This window comes from Heteronotia binoei, chromosome 4, assembly GCF_032191835.1.
Source record: "Heteronotia binoei isolate CCM8104 ecotype False Entrance Well chromosome 4, APGP_CSIRO_Hbin_v1, whole genome shotgun sequence".
In the NCBI taxonomy this organism is placed as follows: Eukaryota; Metazoa; Chordata; class Lepidosauria; order Squamata; family Gekkonidae; genus Heteronotia; species Heteronotia binoei.
In genome coordinates, this window is record NC_083226.1 from 117375414 (window position 1) to 117390541 (window position 15128).

The window sequence follows — 15128 nt, forward strand, 5'->3', positions numbered from 1 at the left end:
GTTTTCTCAATCAACAGATGCTAAGGACAACTGTTATCAATGTGGAGGGTGCAAAAATTTTGGATGTTAAAAGCGGATCTTCACACTCAAAGAGATTGGGAACTACTGATGTAAATGTAACATTTACCAGTTGATTAACCATAATTAAAGGACCAAGGGTGCCCCAAAAGTTAGCATATGCCCTCCCTTCTAGTTTTATCATTAACAGGATGTAGCGCTAACAGTTAATATTAATACTAAATATGGCAGGTTTTCAAAATAGGTTTACACCAGTGGTGTTTAGTGTCAACCTTTGTGCAAACATACTTGGTGCAGTTACCATGGCTAAGGCTAAAATGGAAGGGAGCAGGAATTCATATGGACATACAGAAGAAGGAGTTGGGCAAAGAATGAAAGCCCCTGGGGAACTGATAATTTGACCATGGCTCAGAGTTTAAGAAACATTCAGTGCTAGCCTTATGCTGTTTTTATACTCCTGGATGTCTGTATGCCTTTGCTTTTGTTTTGTTTATTTATTTTATGAGCCACCTCAAGCAGGTTTATGAAGAAGTAGCCTGTAGAGGTTTTTGAACTACAAAAACCTACAGTGAGTTATGAATAGACTAAATTTATATTTAACTAACAATATGCATAGTTACAAAAACCCTTTTCCTTAAAATATTTTTGACAAATACATACACATTTCTAAATTAAGAATTTTTTAAAAAAATGCTCAGTCCTAACTTGTAGATTAAAATTTGCTCATAAGGGGTACAAGCATTTTCCGTGTCTCTTTACCCACAAATGCTTCCCCCCTTTTAGCTCCTGACTTGTTGTTACTGCCCACGCTAAGACCATGATTTGAAACATTTGTGTGAACTCTGTAATGCATTTAATTTTATTAAAAGCATGTTTCCCAGACTTTTGAAATTACCTTGCCATAGGAGACTGTGTCAAACATTTCCTCAATCTCCTTCTGAGACTGGACAGCAAGAGAGATGGGGTGAGAGGCATTCAGGGAATCCTTCACCATTGTCTTAAATCGCAGATTTAGAAAATCATCATTCTGAACAAAGGAAGGGGAAAAGTTTAATTGACCCAAGAGTTATTAATGCAAGGAATTTCATCTCTCACTATGTATTATGTTGTAATCCAGGTATGGTGAAATATCTTTCATACTTTCCTTCCTAATTATCCAATTGGCTGAGGGGTGGAGGGTGGAATTTTCTGTGCAACATGGATGCAATAGTATCTCAGAGAACAGGGCATTTCTGAAGCTAGAAAGGCTACTATCTTTGTTGGCGTCTTAAGAAATTCAATGCTGCACTGTTACCATAGTAACAATTGCAATGATTGAGAAGAGGAATTACAATGCACAATAAGAAGTCTACCCAAATTAGCATCAAAATCTATAGTGCAGATAAAGTCCCAAGAGCTCTATTCTAACCCTCCATTCTCAGTCCACGGCCTGTAGGTACAGGCAGATCCAAGTCATTTTGTATCATGGAACATCCAAACAACTCATTCTTCAGAGGTGGTTTGCCATTGTCTGCCTCTGAATAGCAACCCTGGACTTTCTTGGAGGTCTCCCATCCAATTCAGGGCAGAGCCTGCTCAGCTTCTGAGAGGAGGACAGCCTCGGCACTCTGACCTGGATAGCCCAGTCAAGCCCAATCTCATCAGATCTTGAAAGCTAAGCAGGGTGAACTCTGGTTAGTACTTGGAGACTTCCTTCAAATACCAAGTAGGGAGGACACGGGCAGGCTTTATTCAGCCACCTCTCTGAATATCCTCTAGGTCCCCAGTAGGAGTCAGTCACCAGAAGTCGCCATGACTTCCAGGGGCACACACACACACAAATATGAAAAATACCCCTCCTCAAAAGAAAAGACAGCCTAGGCCATCCAGGTCAGGGCACTTTCCTAAATATAACAGACAAACTGCAAAATACTTGGGAGAGATTATACTATACCAGGGGTGGCCAAACTTTCTTAACATAAGAGCCACACAGAATAAACATCAGATGTTGAGTTACAAGACTTGAACAGGAAGGAAGGAAGGAAGGAAGGAAGGAAGGAAGGAAGGAAGGAAGGAAGGAAGGAAGGAAGGAAGGAAGGAAGGAAGGAAGGAAGGAAGGAAGGAAGGAAGGGAGGAAGGGAGGGAGGGAGGGAGGGAGGGAAGGGAAGGGAAGGGAAGGGAAGGGAGGAGGGGAGGGGAGGGAAGGGAAGGGAGGAAGGGAGGAAGGGAGGAAGGGAGGAAGGGAGGAAGGGAGGGAGGAAGGAAGGAAGGAAGGAAGGAAGGAAGGAAGGAAGGAAGGAAGGAAGGAAGGAAGGAAGGAAGGAAGGAAGGAAGGAAGGAAGGAAGGAAGGAAAATAGATGGGGAGGTGGAAAGAAAGCAACTTTAACTTTAAATGCATTCTTCAAGCTGCTGGCTGGCTTGGCTTGGAGAAGGGCTTTAAAGAGATCTCCAGCCACCACTTAGAGGTTGGCAACGTTTTATTAAACCCTGCTTCTGACCATACATTCTGGCACAAAGTGCTGAGTCACACTGTACAAGATCAGCCTCAAGCAGCCAGGCTACAAAACTATTCTTCCTGTGTGTGGGAGGAAAACCCCCAACCAACAACTTACAAATTTGGTTTATGTTAAAGATGTCCTTCCATTCTTTTTAATTTAATAAAGCAATCTAGCACCACCAAGTGGTGAAATTTTATTTCTTCAGGTCAACAGCATAAGTGCAAAGTTTTTAAAAAAGTAATAATTAGGCCAGCAGCTTGGTCAGGAGATACCTATGGGCAACTGCTTCCTGGTCCCTCCCCCATATGTACCTACATATGTGTTCCCATTGTCGTTGTAGTATAGCACTGAAGATGTGATGGATCCCATTCCATACACCGACCACATGCTTTGTGGTGTTTCTCCTTTATAATATGATATGCCTCCATTTTTCCTTTTAGCATGTTCATCTTTTTGCCTGCAGGTGCTGTTTATAGAGGACATGGCAGCTATGCTCTCATCTGCAGGAGGGTATGCCCCGTTGTTGGATATCCAGAGGAACCTGTTGGCCAGTGTTTGGGACAGGAGGATGCTAGACTAGATGGACCACTGGCCTGATCCATCAGGGCTCTTCTGCAGTAGAAGAGCAAGATTCAAGCCCAGTAGCACCTTACAGACCAAGAAGATGTTCAGGGTATGAGCTTTCAAGAGTCAAAGTTCCCTTCCTCAGATCTCAAAGGTGCTACTGGACTTAAATCTTGTTTCTCCAGAATCTCTATTCCGACAGCTTTAAATGCTAACAAAAATTCAAGCTGCACTTTATTTCCTACTGAGAGCCCATATAAATGATCAAACAGCACTAGGAAGATAAATACAAAGATAAGCATCAAAACTACAAGCCCTTCAAGGGAGGACACAGAAGTTTCTTCTTTGCAAAGCAAGCTTTTAGCAAATACTATTCTAGTCCCTGAGTTTAATATCAAATAGGTACCAAATGAAGATTTTTTTCTGTACACCTCCAGTTGTATCTACTTACAGTAAATAAATCTGGGAAATTTTCATTCATAGCAAAGTATTCCATAAAAGTGGCAAATCCTTCATTCAGCCACAAGTCATTCCACCATTCCATAGTTACAAGATTGCCAAACCACTACAAATAGAAAAAAAGAATAATGAATTCTTATCATTAAATATGAAACTATAGGGTGCAAGTAAGACTTCATAAAGCGTTATGTCAGTGGTTCATATATAGAACAGACAACAAAGGATTCTGAAAAATAAAAAACAATTTGTCATCTTAACAGGAAACTGAGCAGACTGTAGTCATGAAGATAACCTGCATTGCTCTAATTTCTGGGACAGCATATTCCATACCAGTCCCTCAAGCAGCAAAACAACACTACAGAAACGATTCGCCTTGTGCTAAGCAGCTTACTCTGCATTAGTCCATTTTAAAAGTATTTTAAAAGCTTATTATTATCTGTTTAAGAGTTTAAATTAATATTATTGTTTTGCTGGATCTTAACTGTGTTGGGAGAAAGGCCAAGCATACAAATGCTCTAAATAAATAACTATGAACTGCATGAAGCAGTATATAGGCATGGACATTCAGTTATCTCTAACCATAATTCTTAATGCAGTACTGAAGTACAAAAACATGCACATGGAGAAAAAAATTCACATTAACTCCAGAACTCTTCCACTGAACCCAACATGCCTGGGCAAAATTGACAGTGTTGCATGCTGTCATGCCCCCACCAACATTTGCAATTGTTTCCTGTACAAGAGAGCCCGTCAGGGGAGGGCAGGATATAAATGTAATAAAATAAAAATAAAATAAATAAAACCATGGTTTCGCTCATAACAGGAAGCACTTGCAAGAGGAGAAGCTGCTTCCACTCATGCTAAGGTGTGTGTGTGTGTGTGGAGGGGTGGTTTCCATAGTTTTTCCTTCAGCTGCAGATTCTTGTGCTGTGTCCCATGCTGTTCTTAAGGTTCTCTTGACTCATAGCAGCTTTGGGGAGTTATGCAGGGAAGATGGAAAAGAGCAGCTTCATAAGCTTTGCCTGAAATTGGATCTCAGAAGACCACAAGACCAGTGTCAGGTTAGTCTTGCTCTTTAAACTTACATAGAATTTGTCTCCACTTTCCTTATGCAGTACCAATGCCAAATATTCCCATCATGAATCAATAGAATCACACAAGGTTGTTACAACAGCACTGCTGGATACACTGCATAAACACACAGTCACCATTCACTACAGCATCAGATGGGGAAACCATTACATGCTTAAATACAGAAAAGGACAACCAGGTTGATTAAGGGGCTGAGAATCCTTCCTATGTGAAAAGGCCAAAGAGTCTAGGACTTTTCAGTCTTGAAAAAGACTGCCAAGGGGAGAAGTGATGGAGGTTTATAAAGTTATGCGTGGGATTGAGAAAGTGGGGGTATTTACTGCTTCTTATCCCTCTCAAATAATACTAAAATTCAGGAGCACCCAATGAAGTTGTTGGGGAATAGGACAGAACAAAAAAAAGAAATACTTATTGACTCAATAATTAAGTTGTAGAGCTCACTTCCAGGAGATGTAATGATGGCCACATACATGGATGACTTTAAAAGGGGACTAGAAAGGTTCAGGATTAGAGAGATTCATGGAGGCTATATCCATCAAAGGCTACTAACCATGATAATGAAAATGTTACTAAAGCCCTGTGGCTGGCATTCATAGACATCCCCACAAATGTACAGCCGAACAGTCTAGGGACCACTTGTATGTGTGTGAAATGAAGTCAAGCTATAGCCGATTTATGGCAAACCTTGAGGGTTTTCTAGGCAACTGATTAAGCAGAGATGGTTTGCCATTGTCTTCCTCCACTTAGGGACCACTTAAGCCAGTGTATACATGAGTTTGCCCTGATACATCACTTTCCCAAAGGAGCTGAAAAGAAAGACACTGCTAATAAGCAATAGTAAATTTGATTTACTAAAAGGTAGATAGATTAAAGAAGGAAAGTAAAGGCATCAATTAATCAGTGGCAGTTCATACATGCAATAATGACAAATCTCAACCCTGGTGTGATTATCCCAGTAATGTCCCACTCTCTTGTGGTTCCCTTTGAGGGGGGCAACCAAGCAGGGATTATCTGTGAATGTTGGGTCCTGCCAGGAAAGGAGCAGCTGAGCTGAGTAATACAGACAGGGACAAAGGCAGGATTGGGGTGGGGGGCTAGAATATGCATGAGATTGAATCCAAGACACTATGCTTAAGGCAGTTGCAGAGGATGGGGGTGGCAGAGGTGCCTGTAGAAGATGGAAGATGTGGAGCTCTGGAGGCAAGATAGGAGAGAAAGTGGGAAGCAGGAGCAGGACAGTATTTAGAAAAGTGTAGGTAGAAATCCAGGGGCCTGAATGCAGTGGTAGTGGGTACGGGGACAGGTATTAAACCATACTTTGGCTGATTCGGTTCTCCTGGTGCTGGAATGGCAGTGGAGGTTTCTCTGGAGGAGAAGTTGAACCCATTTTGTGGCTGAACCTTACATAGTCCTTATATACCTAAAATTCTCTTTGTTTTAGGGGAGTCTTGTGACAATTTCAAACTAGATTAACATTATAAACAGGTTGTTTAACTGTAACTGATGATCTTCAAGTGGTCATCTGTGCAGTCACACACATGGGTTTTCCACCTGGAAACGAACCCAACCTCAGAGAATTCAAAGCTAGCCTCAGGTGTTTTATTTTGGCGCGCATTCCCTCTCGATCTAGGGAATAGGCATCCACTGCGCATGCCTGGAATGAGGGGGAGTCGCTCCATCCGCCCAGTTTCTTCTTGCCGCTGTATAGAGAAAATTTAAATTTAGAAAGGAGAGTAAACCAGCAGCGGGGAAGCCTGGGCGGGCGTGTGTGACTGCACAGATGACCACTCGAAGATCATCAGTTACAGGTAAGCAACCTGTTTATCTTCATCGTGGACTCTGTGCAGTCCCACACATGGGTGACTGATAAGCGGAAGTGCATGGTTGGTGGGTGCTGGTTCAAAGGATAAAAGAACACGTATTAAACATGCATATAAATGACATGAAATATTGTACTCACAGGGCATGGAGCTGAAGGCGTCAGTCAAAAACGGAGCAAAGTACAGCCTGCCTGAAGGATACGTCATGCCGTATATGAATGTCTAGGGCGTAGTGCATGGCAAATGTAGATGGAGAGGACCAGACTTCAGCGGCACAGATGTCTTCCATTGGTACGCCTCTGCAGAAGGCTGATGATGTGAAAATGGCTCAAGTGGAAAGAGCTTGTAAGTTTTCAGATAAAGGTTGTTTAGCCAGCTGGTAACATAAGGCAATTGCAGACACAACCCATTTCGAAAATCTTTTGAGTTGAGATCTTGTACCCTTGTTTATGTGTCCCATAGACTAGTCTAGAGTCTTTACGGAAAGAGCGTGTCCTATCGATATAGAATGTGAGGGCTCTACGTACGTTGAGATTATGTAGTCTTTTGTCCGGCATCACTGGGGTTCTGAAAGAAGGAAGGAAGTGTAGACAACTTCCCTAGGTGGTAAGGGGAAACCACCTTTGGTAGGAAAGCAGGGTCTGGACGTAGCACCATCTGTCATGGTGAAAAACAGTGTATGGGCGGTCTGTCCGGAAGGCACAAATGTCACTGGCTCTCCTGCCGGATGTAAGTGCCACCAGTAACGCCATCTTCCATGACAAGATATGCAGTGGAATGGGGGACTTCCAGGGTTGGAAAATGCCGAGCTGAACTGCTTCTCAAAAGGGGAGCAGGCTGGAACTTCTGTTCAGCGTAGTGAAAGGCAATCTAATGCCTACTGCCTACTTTTCTCAGTCAGAGATCAGTCCAAGATATGCACAGGAAACTTTGAGGAAATTTACTTTGGCTAAAAGGGGGTCCTGGGGGGGGGGCTCCTTTGAGGCTTTGAAGAGTCTCCGGAGATGAGTTGCATTTTCATCATCTGCAGAGGTTTCCAGAGTCATTTATTTGACTTAAGCTCGACAGGATCCTAATCTTCTTTGATTCTACTAACCATCTAAAGTTATGCAAGACTGGTGTTGATCTGGATAACTACAGAAAAGGTACAGATTGCTATCTTTCATTCTGGGACTAATTAAAATTAAACAAAACAAAATCAGAAGGTGGGAAATTGAAATCTAGACAGCTTGGAAGAAGAAGGGGAGAAGGGGCGAAATTTGGACTGTGTAAAATTAAAGGACAGTGTTAAAAAGTGAGAAGGAATTTATTGTTTGGTCTACTTGCAGTTTCTGAGAAAGAGAATTGCAGCTTCCACAGACGACAAAGGAAATACGTCAAGTATCATGAGATCTCTCTACCAGTGAAAATGGAATTCGGTGGCAAGAAAAGCAGTAAGTATTGGGAGAAAATCACTGAAGCAAGCAGCCTACTCTAGGCCTGAAATATCATAGAAAAACATCGGCAGCCATTGCAAGGAGATCAAAGTTTAAATAATAATTATTAAAGTGTTTGGGACATTAAAAATTGGTGGAGCCGGTGGAGGTGAAGCCTATAAGGTAAAAGCTATTGGACATTATTGCTAAAAACTATTTTAGAAGCCTCTAGAGGAAATTTTTTTAAAAAAGAGAGGCAGAAAGTCGCGACCGCCATTTGGGGAAAAATAAAAACTTTAAAAATAAATATCTGAGCCTAGTAGGCTCTGAGGACAGCAAAATTATGCTCATTGAAGAAAGCAAGCTTCATTCTTTTAAATTTGATAGTCAAAATTCAATTTGGTGAGGTCAATTTTTTTAGTATTTTTACATGTCAGACCATAAGCAAACCCATGCAAGGACTGCTTCATTGGAGAAAATGCAGGAGCAACTAGATGCAATGGAAACTAGGATGATGAAAGGGATGAAGGAGATGATAACTGCTTCCAAGAAAGAAATTAGAAAAGATATTGAAGAGCTAAAAAAAGATATAGAGGATCTCAGAAATGAGACTGTGGTAACATCAAAGAAAGTGCAAGAGGTGGAAGGGAGAGTTAAAGTACATGATTCCACCTTGCACAAAATACAAGAAAAAGTGGCAATACATGACTGCAAATTGATGGAGTCTCAAATACGTCTGAGAGGAGTACCTGAGGATGAAGAAACTGACCTGAAAGAATATATAATAAAAATAATTGCAGAATTTTTGGAGGAAGATCCGGAAGGGTCTAGAAATATGTATGACTATTTGTATAGAGTGAACTCACTATATGCCAAAAAAAAAAAATCTACCAAGATATGTGGTTATAAGATATATGACAAAAGAAATGGTGGGAAAGATCATGAATAAAAACTTCAAAAGAACACTGATGGTGGGAGGGAGCAGAGTAAGAATAATGGAGTTGCCAAGACAAGTGATAAATGACAGAAGATCATATAAGAAATTGACAGAAAAATTACACGACAATGAAATGAAGTATAGATGGATAATACCTGAAGGTTTGAGTTTTGAACTTCAAGGGAGAAGGATTACAATTACAAACACACAGGAACAACGAAGATTTTGTGAAGAACATAAAGAATTTGCACCATGATGGATTACAAATTATTATCTTGGAATGTAAATGGACTAAATTCATCACAAAAAAGAAAGGCAATGTTTCATTGGATTAAAAAGCAAAATTGTAATATAGTTTGTCTGCAAGAGGTACATATTAAACAAAAGGATTACAAATTTTTATGGAATAAGCAGCTGGGACTAGAATTTTATTCATTGGCTGATCAGAAGAAAAGGGGAGTGATTTTTTATATTAAACAAGAATTGGATCCAAAATTAGTGTTTAAAGATAAAAATGGAAGATTTATAGCAGTGAAAATAATATTAAATGCAAAAAGAACATTCTTATTGGGTCTGTATGCACAAATGGAGCAAAAGATGTTTTTTTTAAAGACATTATACCACAACTTGATTAAGTGACGTATGAACAAGTTTTGATAATGGGGGATTTTAATGGAACAATTAAGAATGCATTGGATAGGTCTGGGGGAAAAAAAATAATAAGGAAGGGAAATTGCCAAAGTCTTTTTTTGAACTAGTTAAACAAGAAAACCTGGAAGATATATGGAGAAAATTTAATCCTGAAGTGTGGGACTATACCTTCTTTTCAGCTAGACATAATACTTTTTCTAGAATTGACATGTTGTGGGGTATTAAGGACTTAGGTCTTATTACAAAGAAAATAGAGATCCTACCTAAAATAGGAGCTGACCATAACCCAATAATGTGGACTACAAAATTGTTTAAAAAGTCAAGAAGATGGAGATTAAATGAAGATTTACTACAGAATAAAGAAACAGTGACATCTCTAGAAAATGAAACTAAAGCTTTCTTCCAAATAAATGAAAAAGAAGACATAGAATTTCAAACGGTTTGGGATGCTTATAAAGCAGTAAAGAGAGGAATATTGATTACATTGAACAATAAAGACAAAAGAGCAAAAGAAAAACAGATGATGGATATTCAAAATGAAATAAAGAAAAAAAGAAGGGAAACTGAGAAAGAGGCCAGGGGGGGGGGGAAATTATGAGGGATATTACAATATTACAAACACAAATGAGACATTTGTTAAATAAAGAATTGGAATGGAATTTGAAAAGATTACAACAGAAATCCTTTGAAGGAGCAAATAAACCTGGAAAGTATTTGGCCTGGCAACTGAAAAAAAAGAGAGAAAGTAAAATTATTAATAAAATTTTGGTTGATGGACGAGAGTTTGTAGACCAAGATGGAATAAAAAGAGAATTTTTCAAGTACTATGCCAAGTTATTTAAGGGTGTTAAAGTAAAAAAAGAAAAGATAGAAGCGTATCTACAAAATATTAAAATAGCACCCTTAACAGAAAGTATGGAAAAAGTCTTGAATGATCCAATTGAGAAAATAGAAATTGAAGCAGCAATAACTGCAATGAAAAATGAAAAGGCAACTGGGCCAGATGGATATACAGATACATTTTTAAAACCTTCAAAGAGGAATTAATACCAAAACTTCAGAAATTGATGAACATTATAAGAATAAAAGGGAAAATAACAAATAGATGGAAAGAAGCTGTTATTTCATTGATTCCAAAAGAAAATATAGAAGCCACGAATGTTAAAATTACAGACCAATTTCATTATTAAATAATGACTATAAAATATATACAAGAATCTTGGCAGAATGGCTTAAACAATATTTGATAAATTTTATAAAGGAAGAACAAGCGGGATTTCTTCCCAAAAGGCAAATAAGAGACAATATTAGAACAGTTGTAAATATTGTAAATATTATGAGAGACATTCAGAAAAAGAAGTTGCATTATTCTTTGCGGATGCAGAGAAAGCATTTGATAATTTAAATTGGGACTTTATGTTTGCAATAATGGAGAAAATGGAATTGGGGGAAAACTTTATAAGGATGATAAAAGCAATATATACTGAACAACGTGCAAGGTCATGCATAAATGCAGATCTTACAGAAGATATGATAATTAGCAAAGGTACAAGACAAGGTTGTCCGCTTTCCCCATTGTTGTTTATAATGATTCTTGAAACTCTACTGATGCAAATCCAAGAAGATAAAGAAACAGAAGGATTAAAAGTAAAAGGATTTACTTATAAATATAGGGCATTTGCAGATGATATATTTATAAATGAAGATCCCATACAAGTAACACCATTGTTACTAGTTAAAATACAAGAATATGGAGAAATGGCGGGACTTTATATTAATAAAAAAAAATCCAAACTTCTATGTAAAAATATGCAAGTAAGTAAACAAAAAGAACTGCAGAAGCTAACAGGATGTGAAGTTACCTCTAAGGTAAAATATTTGGGTGTGGAGATAACAATGAAAAATATTGATTTGTTTAAAAACAATTATGAGAAGCTATGGCATAAAATGGATGAAGATATGATAAAATGGAACAAACTTAATTTGTCATTGCTTGGCAGAATAGCTGCAATAAAAATGAATATTCTACCAAGAATAATGTATTTGTTTCAAACTATTCCGATTGTGAAAGATAGTAAACAATTTAATAAATGGCAAAGGAAAATTTCAGAGTTTGTGTGGGTTGGGAAGAAACCAAGAATTAAAATGAAAATTTTAACAGATGCAAAAGAAAGAGGATCCCAATTACCAGATTTAAAATTATACCATGAAGCAGTATGCTTAGTGTGGATAAAAGAATGGGTGATGTTATTAAATAAAAAACTTTTAGCATTGGAAGGGCATGGAAATAAATTTGGCTGGCACGCTTATATGTATTATGGGGGGAAAAAAGATGGATGGCTTTTTTTCTCACCATTATATAAGAAATAACTTGTTAAACACATGGAGGAAATATAAGAAATATGGAGATGATACAAAGCTGCTATGGATAGTGCCAGCAGAAGTAATAAAAATAGCAGCTGAGACGGGTGAAGAAAAATGGTTGTCATATAATCAACTATTAAAAATCTCTCGGCTTGGCTTCGCGAACGAAGATTTAAGAAGGGTGCAATAGTCCACGTCTGCTGCAGGCTCGCTGGTGGCTGACAAGACCAATGCGGGACAGGCAGGTCCGGCCACAGTGGCTGCAGGGAAAAGTCTGATTTAGGGTTGGTGCTGTAGCAGTGCGATTCTTCCTCAATCTCCTTTTGTCCTCAAGACCAGCTATGCGTGCTTTCTCAAAAGAAGAAACAGCCTAGTGGATGGTGTGCCTCCATGCTTTGCGATCTGAGGCTAGGTCAGACCACTGGTGATGGTTGATGCGACAGGTGCCAAGGGATTTCTTCAAGGAGTCCTTGTACCTCTTCTTTGGTGCCCCTCTATTTCGATGGCCGGTGGAGAGTTCGCCATACAGGGCAATCTTGGGAAGGCGGTGGTTTTCCATCCTAGAAATATGCCCTGCCCAGCGCAGCTGCGTCTTCAACAGCAGTGCCTCGATGCTGGTAACCTCCGCCCGCTTGAGAACTTCAGTGTTGGTCACAAAGTCACTCCAGTGGATGTTGAGGATGGTGCGAAGGCAGCGCTGATGAAAGCGCTCAAGGAGTCGCAGGTGATGACAGTATAAAACCCACGATTCGGAGCCGTAGATGAGGGTTGTCATCACAACCGCTTTGTAAACATTGATCTTTGTGCCTTTTTTCAGATGCTTGTTGCTGCACACTCTTTTGTGCAGTCGGCCAAAGGCACGGTTTGTCTTTGCCAGCCTGTTGTCAATCTCGTCGATCTTAGCATCTGAGGAGATGATGCACCCCAGGTAGCTGAACTGCTGGACTGTCTTCAGAATTGATTCACCCACAGTGATGCAGGGAGGGTGATAATCTTCCTGGGGTGCAGGCTGGTGGAGAACTTCTGTCTTCTTCAGACTAACTTCTAGGCCGAATAGCTTGGCAGCCTCTGCAAAGCAGGACGTCATATGCTGCAGAGCTGATACCGAGTGGGAGACGAGTGCAGCATCATCAGCAAACAGTAGCTCTCGGATGAGTTTTTCCATTGTCTTGGAGTGGGCCTTTAGTCGCCTCAGGTTGAACAGGCTGCCATCGGTGCGATAGCGGATGTAGACACCATCGTCATCATCTAGATCTACTGCGGCTCTTTGAAGCATCATGCTAAAGAAGATCGTAAAGAGAGTTGGCGCGAGAACGCAGCCTTGCTTTACACCTGTGCCTATTGGGAAGGTCTCCGAGAGGTCGTTGCAGTGTCTGACTTGGCCTCGCTGGTCTTCGTGTAGCTGGATGATCATGCTGAGGAACCTTGGGGGACATCCTAAACGTTCCAAGATTTGCCACAGGCCTTTCCTGCTAACGGTATCGAAAGCTTTGGTAAGGTCGACAAAAGTCACATACAGAGCCTTGTTCTGTTCCTTGCATTTCTCTTGGAGCTGCCTGAGAACAAATACCATGTCGGTAGTGCTCCTGTTAGCTCTGAAGCCGCACTGGCTCTCTGGGAGGAGTTCTTCTGCAATGGCGGGCACCAGTCTGTTCAGGAGTATTCTGGCAAGGATTTTGCCTGCGATGGAGAGCAGGGTTATCCCCCGGTAGTTGGAGCAGTCTGACTTTTCCCCTTTGTTCTTGTATAGGGTGATGATGATTGCATCGCGAAAGTCCTGTGGTAATTTGCCTTGTTCCCAGCAGGTGACAAGTACTTTGTGAAGTGAGCTATGTAGTACTGTGCCCCCATGCTTCCAGATCTCTGGTGGGATTCCATCAACTCCTGCTGCCTTGCCACTTTTCAGTTGCTTGATGGCTTTAACAGTCTCTTCTAGAGTGGGGATCTCATCCAACTCTGTTTTCACTGGTTGAAATGGGGTGAGGTGAATTGCTGAATCTTGAACTACGCGGTTGGCACTGAAGAGAACCTGAAAATACTCCGACCACCGGTTCAATATGGATGCCTTGTCTGTGAGGAGCACTTGGCCATCTGCACTACGCAAGGGACTCTGAGTCTGATATGATGGACCATATACTGCCTTCAGGGCTTCGTAGAACCCTCTTAAATCACCAGTATTAAAAATACAAAGTATACAAAGTATTAAAAATACAAAGTGGAAAAATAGAGTTGAAAACGGTTGAAGAGCTGAATAACAAATATGACTGGTTCCAAATGCAACAAATAAAGAGCTTGGTTGAAACGGATATTAAAACTGAAGGAATAAGAAAAGAGCAAACAGAAATGGAAAAAGTTCTGCTTGGAGACAATGAAAAATTAATTTCAAAATTATATAAATTACTTTTAAAATGGTCTACGTAAGATGAAGTAATAAAATGTCAAATGATTAAATGGGCAATTAATGTAAATAAAGAAATACAGATGGAAACTTGGGAATATTTGTGGAAGAACTCTATAAAACTTTCAATATGTCATAGTATTAAAGAGAACTGTTTTAAAATGATGTATAGATAGTATATGACTCCTAAAAAGTTGGCAAAGATGAACAATAAGATGTCAGACAGATGTTGGAAAAGTAAAAAACACGAAGGTTCTATCATATGTGGTGGACTTGTGAAAGAGCAAAACAGTATTGGCAGATGATTCAACAAGAAATTTCTAGGATCTTGGGATATGGATTTAAGAAAGTTGCAGAGACTTTTCTGTTGGGATTACAAATGGAAAAATTTCCAAAAGAAGACAGAACTATAATTTAGTACTTGCTTTCAGTTGCTAGGACATTGTATGCGCAGTTGTGGAAGCAAGAAAAAATACCAGAGAAATGTGTGGGGATTCAGGTTGAAGAGGAGAGAAATTAAACTGCGCCACAGAATGCTGTGCATTGAAGCTTTGATATGATAAGGAAAACATGCTAGTTTGAAGAGATTTGCGCAGGCGTTATTTGTGGTTACGCTGATCAGACGTGATAATTAATTGGCTGGAGCAAGTGGAATGTTGTGATGTCATGTCGTAAATAAAAGCAGCCATCAGTGTTGCACAGCAGTTTTTTTGGAGTTATGAGAAGCTTCTAGCTACTGTTCGTTGAGCAACCTCCTGATGCACTTTTGAACCTGATTCAGGCGCCTCCCTGTGTGTCTGTGTGTGTTAGTATTGTCGTGTAAATCTTACTTTTCTCACCGGTGTTATGGGCTGGCTCCCACGACATTTGGTCCCGAGGTGTGAGGCTCTGAAGATAAGATAAGCTGATTTACTGTTTGGTCATCAATTCAT

General features: G+C 40.0%; 1 protein-coding gene across 1 annotated transcript in view; it reads right to left on the minus strand.

The window, feature by feature from the left end:
• The window catches only part of LOC132569512 (leucyl-cystinyl aminopeptidase-like), a 95969-nt gene that overhangs the window by 29022 nt on the left and 51819 nt on the right, over positions 1 to 15128 (minus strand). Inside the window, exons 7-8 of the mRNA XM_060235652.1 lie at positions 3512 to 3625; positions 914 to 1045 (exon numbers count right to left, since the gene is read on the minus strand). Coding sequence (XP_060091635.1) covers positions 914 to 1045; positions 3512 to 3625 — 246 coding nt within the window. The remainder of the gene's footprint in view (positions 1 to 913; positions 1046 to 3511; positions 3626 to 15128) is intronic.